Genomic DNA, 14,800 nt, shown 5'->3' with positions numbered 1-14,800 from the left:
TAGGGCAAAGAGGGTGAAAAATGTGGAGCTAGCATGGCCACAGGTTAGGGATTATGTGTTAGACCTTGGCTTTGGGGGTTAGTCTCGGGATTTGGGGGATAAAGTTATGGACTGGGGGTTAACCTTAGGTTAGAGTTGGGATTTGCAGGTTAGAGTTAAGTGTCAGGAACTCTGGTTTGTGGGTTGGGTGTAGGTGCTAGAGTTTGGGAGTTCGATGTTAGGATGACATTTGTGGGATTTATGTTTCAAGATGCTGCGGAAAACTACAATGCAGTAAGTAAAGGACTGAAGGATTACTTGTCAAATGTCTTTGTACCAGCAGCTGACAAGTATATTGACAAACGCAATATTTGTGTTGTAGAAAAACAGAGCATTTTATTGTCATTTTTTATGACAGTCACTGCACACTATATTCCCCTGTGTGGAAAAAAGACAGTTTTGAGCTTTCGGCTTTGAAGTTTTCTCTCTGTGTGCTCACATATTTCACGGTTGTTACATAATGTTTGGATGTGTTTACAATACGGCGACATTGTGACGAGATGGCATTACTTGTTTGGTATCAGTAATAAGTGCTCCGACAAGGTGATTTACAAAGTTTGGTTTGTTTAAGATTGAACATGACGATCACATTTTAGTGGCGTTGTGGGGAATGTCCACGTTATGGTTGCTCAATTTTGACAACATTGCGGTTCTTTGGGTGGAAAATGAAGTTTGTGGTCATACAAATTGACTCAGGAATTAAATTGCTGCGTCTGACAAACTAACATAGAGGAGGGTATATTTGAGGGGAATCTGTATTTTCCTATAATATGATCATCCAGCATGGTTTCTATGTAATATAAATAAATAAATAAAACGGCTGTTTGCTATTTTTTCAACCTTGCTAACATTTTCACTTTTAAGTCTTTTTAACTTTTAAAAAACAATTAACTTGACCTTACTGACAAACATATATATATATATAAAAAAAATTTTTTTTTATTATTATCATTATTATTATTATTATTTTTTTTTTTTTTGAGGAAGATTGTGAGATTTGGGCGCCGAGCACGCCGCTCTTATTCAAACAGCGAGATGTGCCGTGCGGTCTTAAAAGCAAAACCTGTTGTCGAGCACAGGCCGTCTGTTGGCTTTTATGAGATCTGATTGCAGCTTTCACGACAATGATATTGTTATGATTTGTGCCCGGCCGCCTCATTTAAGTCGACTTGACAGCCATTGTCAAAAAGCAACAATGTTACGGTTTGTTTATCTGGCCCGCCAGCAAATTATGATGACAGCTGTTGAAAATGTGCATTTGTGCACATAAATGAAAAGGGTTTTTTTTCACCCCCATGTCTAGGCTGTCTCGCCGATTGTGTAGCTGGCAGGTTTTTAGCAAAGGAGCTTGCGAAGAAGTCATCAGTGTCTGTAAATTAAAGAAGGGAGAGTCCTTCACTATCTGTCCTTGAGAAGGCATTCATAGTCGGTAGCATTAAAATATTTTTTACTTTTACTCCACTTGTCTCCCATTTTCTATAGCGCTCATCCTGTTCATGATCTCAGCCAGTGGTGTAGTCGGTATACTCTCAATTTTCACCCGTTTTTTTCCTTTGTTTTTAAAGTAGTCCAGAAAAACTTCCTCTTTTAGAAAGGGTGAAATGTAAGAATTTTAAAATCTGTCATTTGTACTTGTGCTTACTCACAATAATAAAATGACCAATATCCTGACATGTTAAGAATAGTTTGGTAATTAAACTATATGTTATATTACAAATTACAATATTTTGTGAATAATGGACAAAAATAGGGAAAAGTGTTTTGTGCCGAATCTTAAACTATTTGTCCCCATTCTTGTGTTTTAATTTGCCGATACTTAAAAATCAAGTACCAGCAACTGTCAAACTTAACTAGAGCATGTACCCCGGGAATCAAACCCACGTCGCGATCAAGTATCCCATGTACGAGGGCAAATCAGTTTACCTGAGCTCAATTTCTGGGTCACCGTTGTGGCTCAGGGGAGCATTTGAAGGATAGTTTTCCTCGACATGACCCGCCCTGCTCTGCCTCTGATTGGCTCATCAGTCTTCATGCCAAAAGTTAGCCAATCTCATCATTGTAGGCCAATTAGAGGCAGAGGAAGGGCTGAACGATGTGCATCGGGGGGGGGGATTTAAAAGTGGGTATACTCAATATTGACTGAAAAAGAAGTGGGTACCCGCGTATACCCTGGACTACACAACTGGTCATAGCAGGAGTTGGAGCCAAACCACAAGAACGTACACATATCAGGGCAACAAAGAATGGATATCCATCTTTCATGAATTAGTCAACTTAAGGAAGTTAAAGTTAAAGTAAAAACTTTGATTTTTGGTAAAAAAAAAAAAAAAAAAAAAAGTCTAAGCAAAACTGGAGCGTATGAAAACTGAAGCAATATTTCCCACAGGAAATAATGTAAACGCAATTAATCTGTTCCAGACACCCACAAATATTAACCAATTTCATAGAGAATAACTATGGTTTAACATTTAGTAACCAATGTGAAATAAATTAAAATGAATAAAAATAGATAAACGTTGAACATGACTTTTATCTTGATTGAAGGCTGTTGATAGAATATGAACAACATCGTAAAGATGGACTTGGCCTATTTTGTTTGTGTTCTCTGTTGTTTCTTATCTTCGTCAAAGAGTTTCAAAACCAAATCGTACGGCATACGAAAATTGAGGTCTATAAAAATAAAAAAATAAAAATAAAAACATTTATTAAATTTTTTTAATTTATTTGTTTTTTTAAAAAAAAAGGAGAGCAATGATGATGTCAAATCGAATGAACAATACTGAGCTCTCCTGGAGAAAAAAAAAAGAAAAAAAGAAAAAGAAAATTGAGGTCTTCTTGTAAAGTTGTCTTGAGTTTCTTGACATAAGGCCTTATTACTATACCAGGAACTTTGATCCCTCATACAATTGCTTATCATATATTATATATACAATTGTTTCTTTGGACATCAAAATTGACCTTGGACATTGAGCGTCATGCTGCTTCACTATGTCTAAAGACAACTTAAATGATGATCAAGTGCCTGTTATGGTAGATGTCGCATGACAAGCAGGGCTGAAAAGTATTTTACAATTTTCGTTTTCGCTGAAAGTACATTGGCCGAGAAAAAAAAGAAGAAAAAAGTCCTTGGATTTTTTTTTTTCTGGTTCAAATTTTCACAACAAGAAAGCAGAGTGTGTTTATAAAACTCAGAAAATATAGCTGAGTGGTGTGTGAAGGACTTGGACGCAGAGGGAGCCAAAGAATCCCAAACTTTACAGATGTTTTTCTGAAATGACCTTCCGGAGGTGTGAATGGTTCAGCGTGTGAATGCTGTTGTCAGTTTTCTTCTTTTTTGTTTGAACGTGTAGGGAGAGAACAGCCTTGGTGGGTACGAGGCACATCTCATACCTTGGCCTCCACACGCACACGCGTGCACACACATTCAATAGTGCCTCGCTAATCCAAATCTCCCAGGTGAAAAGCATTCAGTATTCCGGTAATTACTCTCGGAGATAGTTGGTGCTTTTTGAGAAGTTAATCCTGCAGAGAGAAGTTAGCAAAGCTGTCTTTTGGGTCTCCGCATTGAACATTACAGTTTGTGTATAGATGCCTATGCAAAGGACTTACTGGTGTATATCAAATTGTTAATTCAGTAAGCCCCCCTTCATCATGCTGCCCAGGTTTGGGGTCCTGCTATTAAGCGATTTTATTTTATTTTATTTTTTTTATTTTATTTTTTATTTTTTTTATTTTTGTACAGATAACTATTTCTGTCTAAGTCATGTTTGTTTTAGGTGTAATTCCACTTTTGATCACTAGATGGTGTCACAATTTAGTTTGACACTGTATATAGTATATGAAATCAGAAGAGCAAAACAGGAAGTATTTCAGCACTGCCTAGTTTTTGTTAATGCGGTAATCTTGCTTCTTTTTTTGTTTTGCTTACGGAAAGCAGTGACTGTAGGTTTATTTTCAAAAAGTACATCTTTGGACAAAGCGAGATTTGTTTACACATAGAGGGATCGTACACTGTTGCACAGTTTGTACAATATATTTTTTTAATTGCTGCTTCAAAATAGAGATTTCCCTGGATGTTTTTTCATAATAATAATAATAATAATAATAATAGTAATTATTATTATTATTATTGTTATTATTATTATTATTATTATTATTATTATTATTATTATTTATTCTTATTATTATTATTATTAATTACTATTAATAATAATAGTAATTATTATTATTATTTCTTATTCTTATTATTATTATTAATTACTATTAATAATAATAGTAATTATTATTATTATTATTATTATGTTTTTCTATTAACCATTGCAGCCTTGGCCATCACCAAATTTGCCTTTAAGAACTGCGGAGCACATTTAGATCATAGTTGGTTGTTTTGCTCTGCTGTGGTGTATTTGTTCTCAAGTTGTTACTATTGCATTTTTAGTCTGCGAAATAACGTACAGTACGTAGAATTTAAAAACCGTTGAACTATTTTGATTTCGCCAGACGTCATCTTACGTAGCTATCTAGTCATATTTTGGCTTAATTTTTTATGTTCTGTAAATTTTACAGAGAAAAAACCCAGCCAAATGAATGGTTATTAAAAAAGTATGTAACAAGAGGCTTAAACAGAAGAAGAAAAAATGATGATGATGCTTAATGAGCTGAACCCAAACCCAAGCCAATCAAATAACACTTCTTTGACCGGGAAAATGGATACTACTTCAACAAGCATCTTTCTTACGCCTTCTTACATCCACTTAAAGCCTCCGGTGTCTGGAATATATCCCACCGGGTCATCGGGGTCTTTTCCCTGTCCACATTTGACTTGCTCTTCCTGGCTTTTGCAACTTCTCTCCCTAAGCTCGCGAGCTCACGGCCGACAACAAAGCGCTCTGCGTATGGTCAAATATAGTTCAATGCTTTATACCCACTATTTACTACTGTCTAGTTTTCAATCTTTGCACATTTCCAGCAATTATCTTCAAACTTGTATTATGTATTTAAGAGAAAATATCTGAATTTACTTTACAGGGTAACGTGAATTCAGATATTTTGTTTTAATTTGATTTATATTCTATTTATTCTATTTATTATTTATGTATTTATTGTGATCGATTATGAGCATTTTTTAAGGGATGAAATGTTACTAAAATGATATTTGTTGTGCCAATGTTCGGGGTCAGAGAAGTGATCCCTGTGGGACACCGTTCAAGGTCGATATGTAGATAGGTTGGTAGGAAGTAGGTAGGTAAATTAGCAACGGGCTGCATGAATGCCATTCGATCATGGAATCGCTCTTTTTTTAAAATTCCAAATCAGAATGGAAATAACAATGTTGCAGTGATGAAAAGGCCATTAGAAGCAGGTGTTCTTAGTCGTGACTTTTTTTTTTTTTGCATTTGGGATCTGCATCTGCGTCCTCCTTGCCCTGTTGTCTCTTCAATTAGCGACTCGCTCTGCACATATTTTAACAATTTCCATTAAACAGCGTCTCCCTCGCAGCTTGAGCCGCTTTCTAATGAGACACAGGAGATTGGTAAAAAGATACTCATAACCGCTTATAATTATGTCCGCGACTCCCACTCCTCTTTTTGCGCAGGATTTAATGCCATCCCAAATCATGTTGTGGTCCGCGCGAGGCTTTGTTGTCCCAGAGTAATCACGCCCGCTACAGCGGCTTAATTAGTGTGTTTGTGCACTGCAGATTGGCCCTCGTGTGATAACCTTGTCCTGCGTTGTCTCCCTTTTTGCAAACGCCACTTGGCGTGTCGGCCATTAATTTCATTATCATGTCTGCTCAAATTGACATTTTTAAGTTGATGTCTTTTTGTTGTCTTTTGTTTATAAGTGTCGTCTTGCAGCCACTTATCCAATTATTTTTCACAGCATGCTCCACTTTGGGGTTACCGCCGAGGTCAGTCAGACTCTCTTTAGCCACTTTGCCAATACCCCCATTATGCTTTGGGCTGCCAGGCTTCTATTTGGACACCTATTGTCTATACGGTGGTCATTTGGCCCTTTTCTTAGGAGTTATCCCATGTGGCCAGCATTCTGAGTGATTCACTGCTCCGGCATGCTGTGTAAACCATCGATTTGTTTAGATTTCCTCCTCAAGAAAAAAATTTGAATCGTGTATTCCTTTTTTATTATTATTATTTATTTTTGGATGAAATGTGGATGCTCTCATCTGAACTCAGGGAGAGAAAGGTAGGTACACAGTAAATTCTATACAGTAAATTTGACTCTATTTAAAATGGGACCAAACAGACTCAGTTTTAGAGTAGGCTAATATTTACACTTAGAAAAATGGAAAATTTAAAGTTAAATAAAAGTCACTCAAGGGTTGACGAACCAACTCATGACCTTCAGTTTAGGACAGTGCCACACTACCACCTGAGCTATGCCCCTCCTAATTTTTGCTTATCTCCAAGAGACCAAAAACAATGTTTTGGTCTATATAAATATTTGGTCCCGCTAGAGTTGGGAAGATTCCAGCTGACACGAGCGATATACTAACAAACAGCAGGAGCTGCATGGCTCAGCGAGTAGATCGGCTTTCTCCCAAGCTGAAGGTCGTGAGTTCTTTCCTTGACCCTTGAGTGGCTTTTATTTTATTTTGTGTAAATGTTACTCTAAAACTGAGTCTATTTGGTACCCACTCTAAATAGAGTTAAATTGACTCTGACAGGTAGACAGCCAGACAAAGAGAGGGTTTATTGATACCCCTTTAAGGTTTGTCATACGACCATTTTGTTTTTGCCAGGTGCACACTGTTTTTGTTCGAGTTCTGGATTCTTATTTGACTTCGGCTTGATGAATTCTGAGTTCCCAACAGTTGTAACGTTGTTGACTGTACATCAAAACTATAGGATATTCAATAGCGTTTATCCCCCCCCCCCCCCCCACACTCTGATTCCTCACAATATTTTGTTAGAAGTGATGACCTTTCATTGTGCGCCTGCCCATTCAGATGTGTGTGCGCACGCACATGAAAATCATGTCCTGCTGTATTGTGTGCGGACGTTTGTCATGCTGTTCTGCACCATAGGAAAGAAGAGACAGACAGAGCGGCATCTTCCCTCCCTCTCTCTCTCTTTCTGCTCCTATAATTCACATCCATGCTGCCTTCGCCTGCTCACTGTTTATCCCGACGCTGACTTCTTTGACCTGTAAATCCTCCACGGAGCAAAAGTCAAAGATTGGCTGTATATTTACGTTGGATGTGCAGACAGCGCTCAAGGGTGTTACGATTTTCATCATGTGGAAAAACTGTCAGCACAACTGATGTATGGATGGATAAATGGTTGAGTAGAATCTGGAATACAGTAATATAACCGGACCTCAGGCTTCTCTACGTAGATAAGTGTGACATTTTATAAGTGATGAAACCTTATTAAAATAACATTGTTGTGCTAATGTTTGAGGTCTGAGGAGTGATCCCTGTGGGACACCATTCAAGGTAGGTATGTAGATAAGTTGATAGCAAGTAGGTAGGTAAATTAGTAACGGGTTGTATGAATGTCAATTGATCATTGAATCTCGCTCTCTCTCTTTTTTTTTTTTATCCAAATAACAATTAAAATATTTTGGGGAAAACAAAATTATTTTTTTGTTTTATTTTATATTGGTTTACTTGTGTTCATCCTTTTTTTTTTATAAATCACATCATTAAAAGATCTAATAAACACAATAACAATAAATCATATTAAATAATTAAATAAATAAAAATATTTGATAAATGACCAATTTATAATTATACATTTCCAATTTGGTTTATCTCTTTCTAATATTGTCCAATTTACACCCAATTTGCTTTGTGTGTTCGAAAGAATATCTTGTAAAGCCAAGTTTCATCCAGATCAGATTCAAATGTAAACTGAATTATTATTATTATTATTATTATTTAAAATCTACAAAATCCCATTTAACATAGCCACAGTTGGCGTCAGATTACCTTTCAACTAGTGATGTAACGATAACAGCAATATTGTGATATCACGATATTAAAACTGCCACACTGTCGTCGTCGTCATAACACGATATAAAAAGCAGCACACATCTGTTAAAAATGCCAAGTTGATTTGCATTTGTGCAGTTCTAGCACCCTATGGTGGCTATTTTTTTAGTGCCGTTTAATTTTCATACGGCATGTTTTGGCCCTTCTATGTTTAAAATCCACGTTAATTGTCCGATGAAAGGGAATGTAATATGCTTGTGAATCGAGTCAATATAGTAAGTAAGTGCCTGAATATTAATTGTCATTAGAGATTGTATGTTGTTTATGTGCATTGCTTTTCTGTACAAAAGCTTTTTTTTTTTGGTATTTTTGGTATTTCTTTTTTTTTTACAATATTGTGACCTTTTTTAATATCGCCACCCTCCCCACAATATCGTTATAATTATCATATCGTGACGTTTGGATATCATTACCTCTTTGACTGCCAGACGTTTTCAGAAAAGGGATGCCGTGGGTGCCAGCCGATTTAAGCATTTTGACTGATCTTTCAAGGTCCACAGAAAATGATGTGTTTGGACTATGGAAACACACATACTACCAAATGAAAGATTGGACTCTCATCTTTCATCAGAAAAAAAAAGTTTGTTTCTACCTTATTCCGTTTTTCAGTAATCAACAATAGAAAATGGTTAGTTTCACCTCTGTTTTGAAACAAACGTCTTTTAACGTCTTTGGCACTCCTCCATAGGATTTTACTAAACGTCATTTAACGTTTTTGGCAGTCAAAGAGTTACATCGCTACTTTTAACATGACGTAAGATGTTGCTGTATTTGAAATTTGTTCCCTTGAATTCATCCTATGTCGCTTTTGAAACAAGCCTTGAATGCAGTGCGCTGCATTTGAAAAGCCCAGCCAACCGCATCATATCTATAAAGTCTAAACCAAACGAAAACAAATACAAGTAGGAGTTGTGTTGTTGCATGTAAACAGATTTCACAGCTTTGTTTGACTTGGTGGTCAAATTCTATCTTTTCTTGAGTGTTTGGAAATCCGGCCTCATCCACAAATACACTCATACGTGTGCCTTCATAATGCACAGGCTTCCAAGTCATCCCGCCTGGAAAATTGCCCATGGAGAATTTCTGTTTGCCTTGATATTATATGTGCCACATCCTATCACGGCCTTTGTGAAGACCCTCAACCCCTGAATGGCCAATTTCCCCTTTTTCCACATGCTGACATTTCTGCTATCAGACCGCCTTCGGTCACCGGGGGCGGAATGGAGCTCACCCTCCTCTTCAAATGCTGTCAGAGGAGAATCTCGCCACGATCCCATGATACCTTCCACCGCCACCGCCGCCGCCACCGCCACCGTACGCTCCATCGCCGGCGGCGGCATTACACCATCCTTGATGTTTTATCATTAGTTTGGAAGTGTGCGCTCCCCTGCTGCTGTCTTTTGATGGAATGCAGAGAGCAAGAGCGCAGGGGAGACGGCCAGCCAATTTCCCCCCGCTGTGACTCTCCCGCAGCAAGGGGTCGCGCTTATCTTTGCCTTCCCCCAGCCTCGCCATATATCCTCCTGATGAGGTACCTCGCGGCCCCCCGTCGGCGCCACCGCTTACCTCAATCGCCCTCTGACGTCCGTCTTTTTCCCGCGATGTTTGCCAGTTAGCGACGAGTCTTAATCGACGCCACGTGGGCGAACGCAGGCAGTGCCCGATTGGGATCACCTCGGTGGTTTCGTCGGCGCTTCGACTTAATTACCCGGCGAGATGGTGGGAAACGGTGATGATGAACTAGGCTTTGTTATGCATGGTTAATTTGAAAGAGCGGGAAGTACGACGCATCATGTTAACAGCATGACGTGCGTTACAGAAATTTTTGTGTGCATTTTGACTCGAGAGATGGACCATATGGTAAGTCGTGCACATTAATTCTATATCCTTGACTAGTCACTAGTAAGACAATTCACCTTGGTGTAGTAGTAGGGCAACTGCGCTCTACTAGTCATTTATTCTATCACCTTCTGTATGTATGATAATTGTGTACATTAGTAGGGCTCTGAATTGCCTTAAGAAATATAAATGTACGACTAGGGAACATTAGTACACTAGTAGTCTGCTTTCTACTTGTACAAGTAGAACAACACTTTGTCCTCACTAGCGGAACGACTTTGGTATACTAGTAGAACGACATGTTACTGGTCAGGCAAAAAACTGTGCACTAGTTCAGTGGTCCCCAATCTATTTTCCGCCTCGGACCGGTTCATACAAGTCTGTAACTTTCGCAAACCGGCACCCGGTGGGTGGGTGGGGCCTGTAAGGGTTGGCTGATTAATTAGCTGCTGCAACAACAAATACGCATGTATGTTATGCTTTAATATGGTCACTATTAATTACTTTCCATGAATTATATGAGCAAAACTCAGACTTGTGTATTTTGTAGATATAACATTAATGTGGCCACTTTTTTTTTATGTAACTACATAATCAGCATCCTGCTGAGATACGCCAACATAACAAGGCACCGCGAACAAATATGAATTCCATGATTATAACTCACCATGACGCTAAATCAAGCGGCGCTTATCGTGAGTGGGAATCACCTGTCGCCGTAAATTAATATTTTCAAATCATATTATATATGTTGTAATACCTATATTGTCTGTCTATTTCTTTTTCTTCTTGTGTTGTCTTATCACTGGGCCTTTTCCCCATTGTAAAGAAACTTTCGTAGTGCATCTGGTTTTTACTCATTTTGCTAGCTTGTGGATTTAATATTAGCGTCGCAAGACCGAGATGATTAGCATCTTGACATGCGTCAAGAGTCCATCATAAACAGAGGTAACAGAGAGAATCACATCACTTTTGACTTGGCTAATAAAAACACCGGAATTACCATACGTTTTTTAAAAAAAAAATTTTTAGTTAGTTCTTTCAACTGTACGGTCTGCCACTGCTAGGTCCAAAGTATTCTTGCGCTACTATTGCTATTAGGAAGCACTAATGATTGTATAATTCTTGAATGACTCCAATATTAACTTTTTTTTAATACCAATAGAGGATGCTAATGCACTGTAAAATGGGCATGAATAATTTGAATACAGTAATGGGGTTTTATGTAGAATGGATTTTTTTTTTCTGTATGACATGTCCGCTCTCTAGTAGAACTAGTGGCATTTTTGTGCTAATAAGGTCCAGGTTACCAAGTAACCAGTGCATGACGAGCTGGGCCTACCAGTGGGGAAAAAAAACTTTACGAAGACAACAAATTTGTTCTGCTAGTCTGCTGAAAAATACATACTAGAACCTGGAGCTGGTTATCAAGGATATCAAATAAATAAACTTTCCATACTGCAGTTTTTGGGCTACCTTTTTTGTTACATGGGAGGAAATAATGTAGCTCGCAGTGTGACGCCGTACACTTGTACACTACAACTTGAATTTCCCACACGATGCCACTTGTAATGATTTCCTGCCATGGTTTCTGGCATTCCCATCAGCGTTTATTTCTGCTACCATCCAAACAGTACAGCTTGGACATCAAACGCTTGAGGAAATGTACATTTTCTCAGCACAAATGGCATGACACGGAAATCTATTAGACTGTAAGACGGCTCATTACGTGCCGCTATTGTCTTGCGCGAAGCTAGCTGACAACTGCAAAAGTTGCAGAGCCTATCAGAGAAACGCACCACATCCTCCATTGTTGTCACTAAACTTGTTTTCCCGCCCTCCCATGTGGTTGTCAGCGCTAATCTGGTAACGCCGGATAATTAGCATTGATTTAAAGTTGACACCATTGTTATTAGCTGGAACATAAGCTATGTCCCGGGAGTTTTCATTGTGTCTTGTCTTGTTTTTGTTGCGTTGGGGTTGTAGGGGATTTATTGAGTGGATTTATTTGACGTATTATGTTTTGTATGGTACTGGTGTGTATTTGGAATTTGTAGTTGCGGATGCAATTACAGAGGAAACCAGTTGGCTAACATTGGGGAAAATGTGATGGGTATTTATGAATTCTAAAAATGATTTACTGTCTTTGTAATAGTAACAGTTCAACATACAGGTGTAAAATGAAAAACAAAAAAAGGTTTGTCGTCAGTATTTCCTTCCTCCATAAGCGTAGCATTTTTGTATTAGCTCTAGCTAGCCGCCACCTAGCTTTTGCCCTCTGTCAGTTTGAATAGCTTCTCGTCATCAATGGCTTTGTCTTCTTTACTCTTGTCTTTCTTATTTCTTATACGTGTTCTTTATTTTTTGTTTTTCTTTACTCTTTCCATCTAGATGCTCCCACTACTATCCCCACACCCACCACCAACCCAGTCAACACGCAAGGTACGGTACACCTCCCCCACCAACGACCACTCCCACCACCGCTGTGCCCCTCTCTGTATGTGTGCGAGCGTGTATGATTATTTGTGGACAGGCAGTTCTCATCAGATAGGCGCTGATGGGTGACATTGAGGACAGGAAGCAGGGTGCCGTCAGTGCACCCCAGTCGTGTGTTTGAGCCCCGCACTCTTCTATCTTATCAGCATCTGCAGCTGTATCTCGCCACCCGCAGCCGTCCGTCATATGAGAAAACCCTTTACATCTCGCATATAGCTCACATTTTGTCTTTTTGAGGCCAGAAAAAAAAAACACATCAATAATCATTTACGTAAATGAAAGGCAGATCGTTGGCCATCCTGCCCTATACGCAATGTTGTACGTTTGATTTGCCTTTGAATGTTTTTCAATAGCAGCCGCGTTTTAAACGTAACGTCAAGGCTACACATGCGGCGAGGACGCCCAGGGAGGTGGTATTTGGATATGCCACAATGTGACATTTGAGAAAGAAAAAGAAAAAAAGGGGAAAAATATGCTTAAAGAACAGGTCAATAGTAGCGGGAGACCCAACTGATGGAAGTTCAAAGGATTAGTACTTTTTATGTACCAGCCTTTAGTGCGGTATGTTACTCGGTGATATTTCGAAAATTCTAAATTAATCTTTATAATGTATAACACAAAAAAAAAACATTTAATCTTCACTGAACAAAAAAATAACATCATCCAATGTAATCATGTTTGCCTGTCTTTTACCTGTTTCAATTCCCAAAAAATATATATATTTTTTGTTTTTCTGAAAATTTGGGACAATAATTTACAATTCATATGAAAAAAGTTCCTAAAAAAAAAATCTGTGATTTTGCATTGCAGTTTAAAACGCAAAATTTGAATTTTATGCCTCAGCAAAACTGAGAATCAACCACCAAGCTTCGCTGGAATGGATGACACCTAAAGTGAGCAGTCGGACGTTGAGGCAAACTCGATGCTCCTTTTGCTGCGCCAGCTAGATAGCAATGAGCTAAGTCAGTCATCATCGCCTCCGTGGCAGAGAATAAGATCGACTTTTGTTCTGACAAGGATGATTCTTACAAAGGGATGAAGAGAAAAGACAGAGAAGCCATGCTAATTGCTAAGCTAACGTAAGATTGACATGACTAAGTCAGTAATTATCGCCTTCGTGGCAGCGAATAAACTAGACTTCTGTTCTGACAAGGACGATTCTTACAAATGGATGACGAGAAAAGGAGGAGAAGTGAAGCTAATTGCTAAACTAGCGTAAGATTGTCTCGGCTCGTGCGTTTAAGTGCATGGGTGACTTTTCACAGAAGTCTGGTTGGACCGGCGTTAAAGTGGAGAACATATCCAACGACAAAATAGCAGGCGATAGGAAATAAAATTGTCATAGCCTCCTCGCAAAAGACAACCAGAACTGGAAATAAATAAACTTCATGCTTGAGCACCAGCACAATTCTCAAATATGGCTCTCAACAATTGTGAAAACGAGTCAGAAAGAACGCTCGCTGGCAACAAAATAGCTTGGTTTGCAATAGTAAGCTAGCATTAGCACTGTAAACAAGCCAACGGCTGCTACGTTGATAGCATGAAATATTTGTGATAGAGCGTTACTATAACACAAAATTGGCTAGTCTAAAATGTTATTTTCTTAAATGTACACACAATTAAAAGGGTTTTTGGGGAGCGTAATTTTTTTCATCATTTCAGCAACAATCAGCACGAGACTACGGGGATGTACCCGCAGTCATGCTTTCTGTCTCCGTTTTTTTTTCCTTGGATGCAGTAGTTTCTCTCTCCATTCTCTTTACATCTTATTCTCAGTTTCTTTTCGCTCTTTCCTTAACAAGCTGATGATGCAAACTGTTATTACTCCACGGCGTATTACGCTGCACTTTTCCCAGCGAGCCCTCCTCTTCCAAACGCAGCCATCAACAATTTTTCCCCGGTTGTAACATCGTGAAAGACGAAAGGGGATTGAGCGCAATTTATTCAGTGCATGCTGGGAGGATGTAATTGAGCCTTGTCGCATTTCGCGACTCCTCTAAACGTCCTGTCACAAGGGCCACGCTAAGCCGCCTGGCGCTAGATTGCTTTGCAGCACCTTAATCAGCATAACGCTGCAAAAACAGTTAAACCCGCTGTAACATAAAGCACAATTTTCATTAAACAGCCATTGTGGCGCCACGGGCACCCCCGGCTGAGATCTAGCCGGGTTTGTAATCACAGGCCGCCCAGTGTGTACGGTGCAGACCTATTTGTAATTGTCACACGTACATTCACAAACACATGAAGCAGCATGTCGCACACAAAGGCCTTTTAGTCGGTGTCAAGTGTCAGTTGTTGTGTCGTCTGCGCTCGACTTTGAATTGGGTTGACAAGGCCCCTTTCTTTCTTGTCGCTGCAGCGCGGGAGCAAACGCCACAATAAACGTCTGCCGTGCTGTTTCATGTTTGTGAA

The 14,800-nt window shown here is 38.9% G+C and overlaps 1 protein-coding gene across 5 annotated transcripts in view; it reads left to right on the top strand.

Moving 5' to 3' along the window:
- The window catches only part of LOC144051863 (cell adhesion molecule 1-like), a 321,818-nt gene that overhangs the window by 287,144 nt on the left and 19,874 nt on the right, over positions 1-14,800 (top strand). For 4 of the 5 annotated variants that reach the window (XM_077565408.1, XM_077565410.1, XM_077565407.1 and 1 more), the window contains one exon: positions 12,284-12,334. The exons of the other annotated variant lie outside the window; for it this stretch is intronic. In XM_077565408.1, coding sequence (XP_077421534.1) covers positions 12,284-12,334 — 51 coding nt within the window. The remainder of the gene's footprint in view (positions 1-12,283; positions 12,335-14,800) is intronic. 5 annotated transcript variants of the gene reach the window in all.

This window comes from Vanacampus margaritifer, chromosome 5 (assembly GCF_051991255.1).
Source record: "Vanacampus margaritifer isolate UIUO_Vmar chromosome 5, RoL_Vmar_1.0, whole genome shotgun sequence".
NCBI classification, from domain to species: domain Eukaryota; kingdom Metazoa; phylum Chordata; class Actinopteri; order Syngnathiformes; family Syngnathidae; genus Vanacampus; species Vanacampus margaritifer.
The sequence above is the reverse complement of the archived record's forward strand: the minus strand, read 5'-3'. Positions and strand labels throughout refer to the sequence as shown.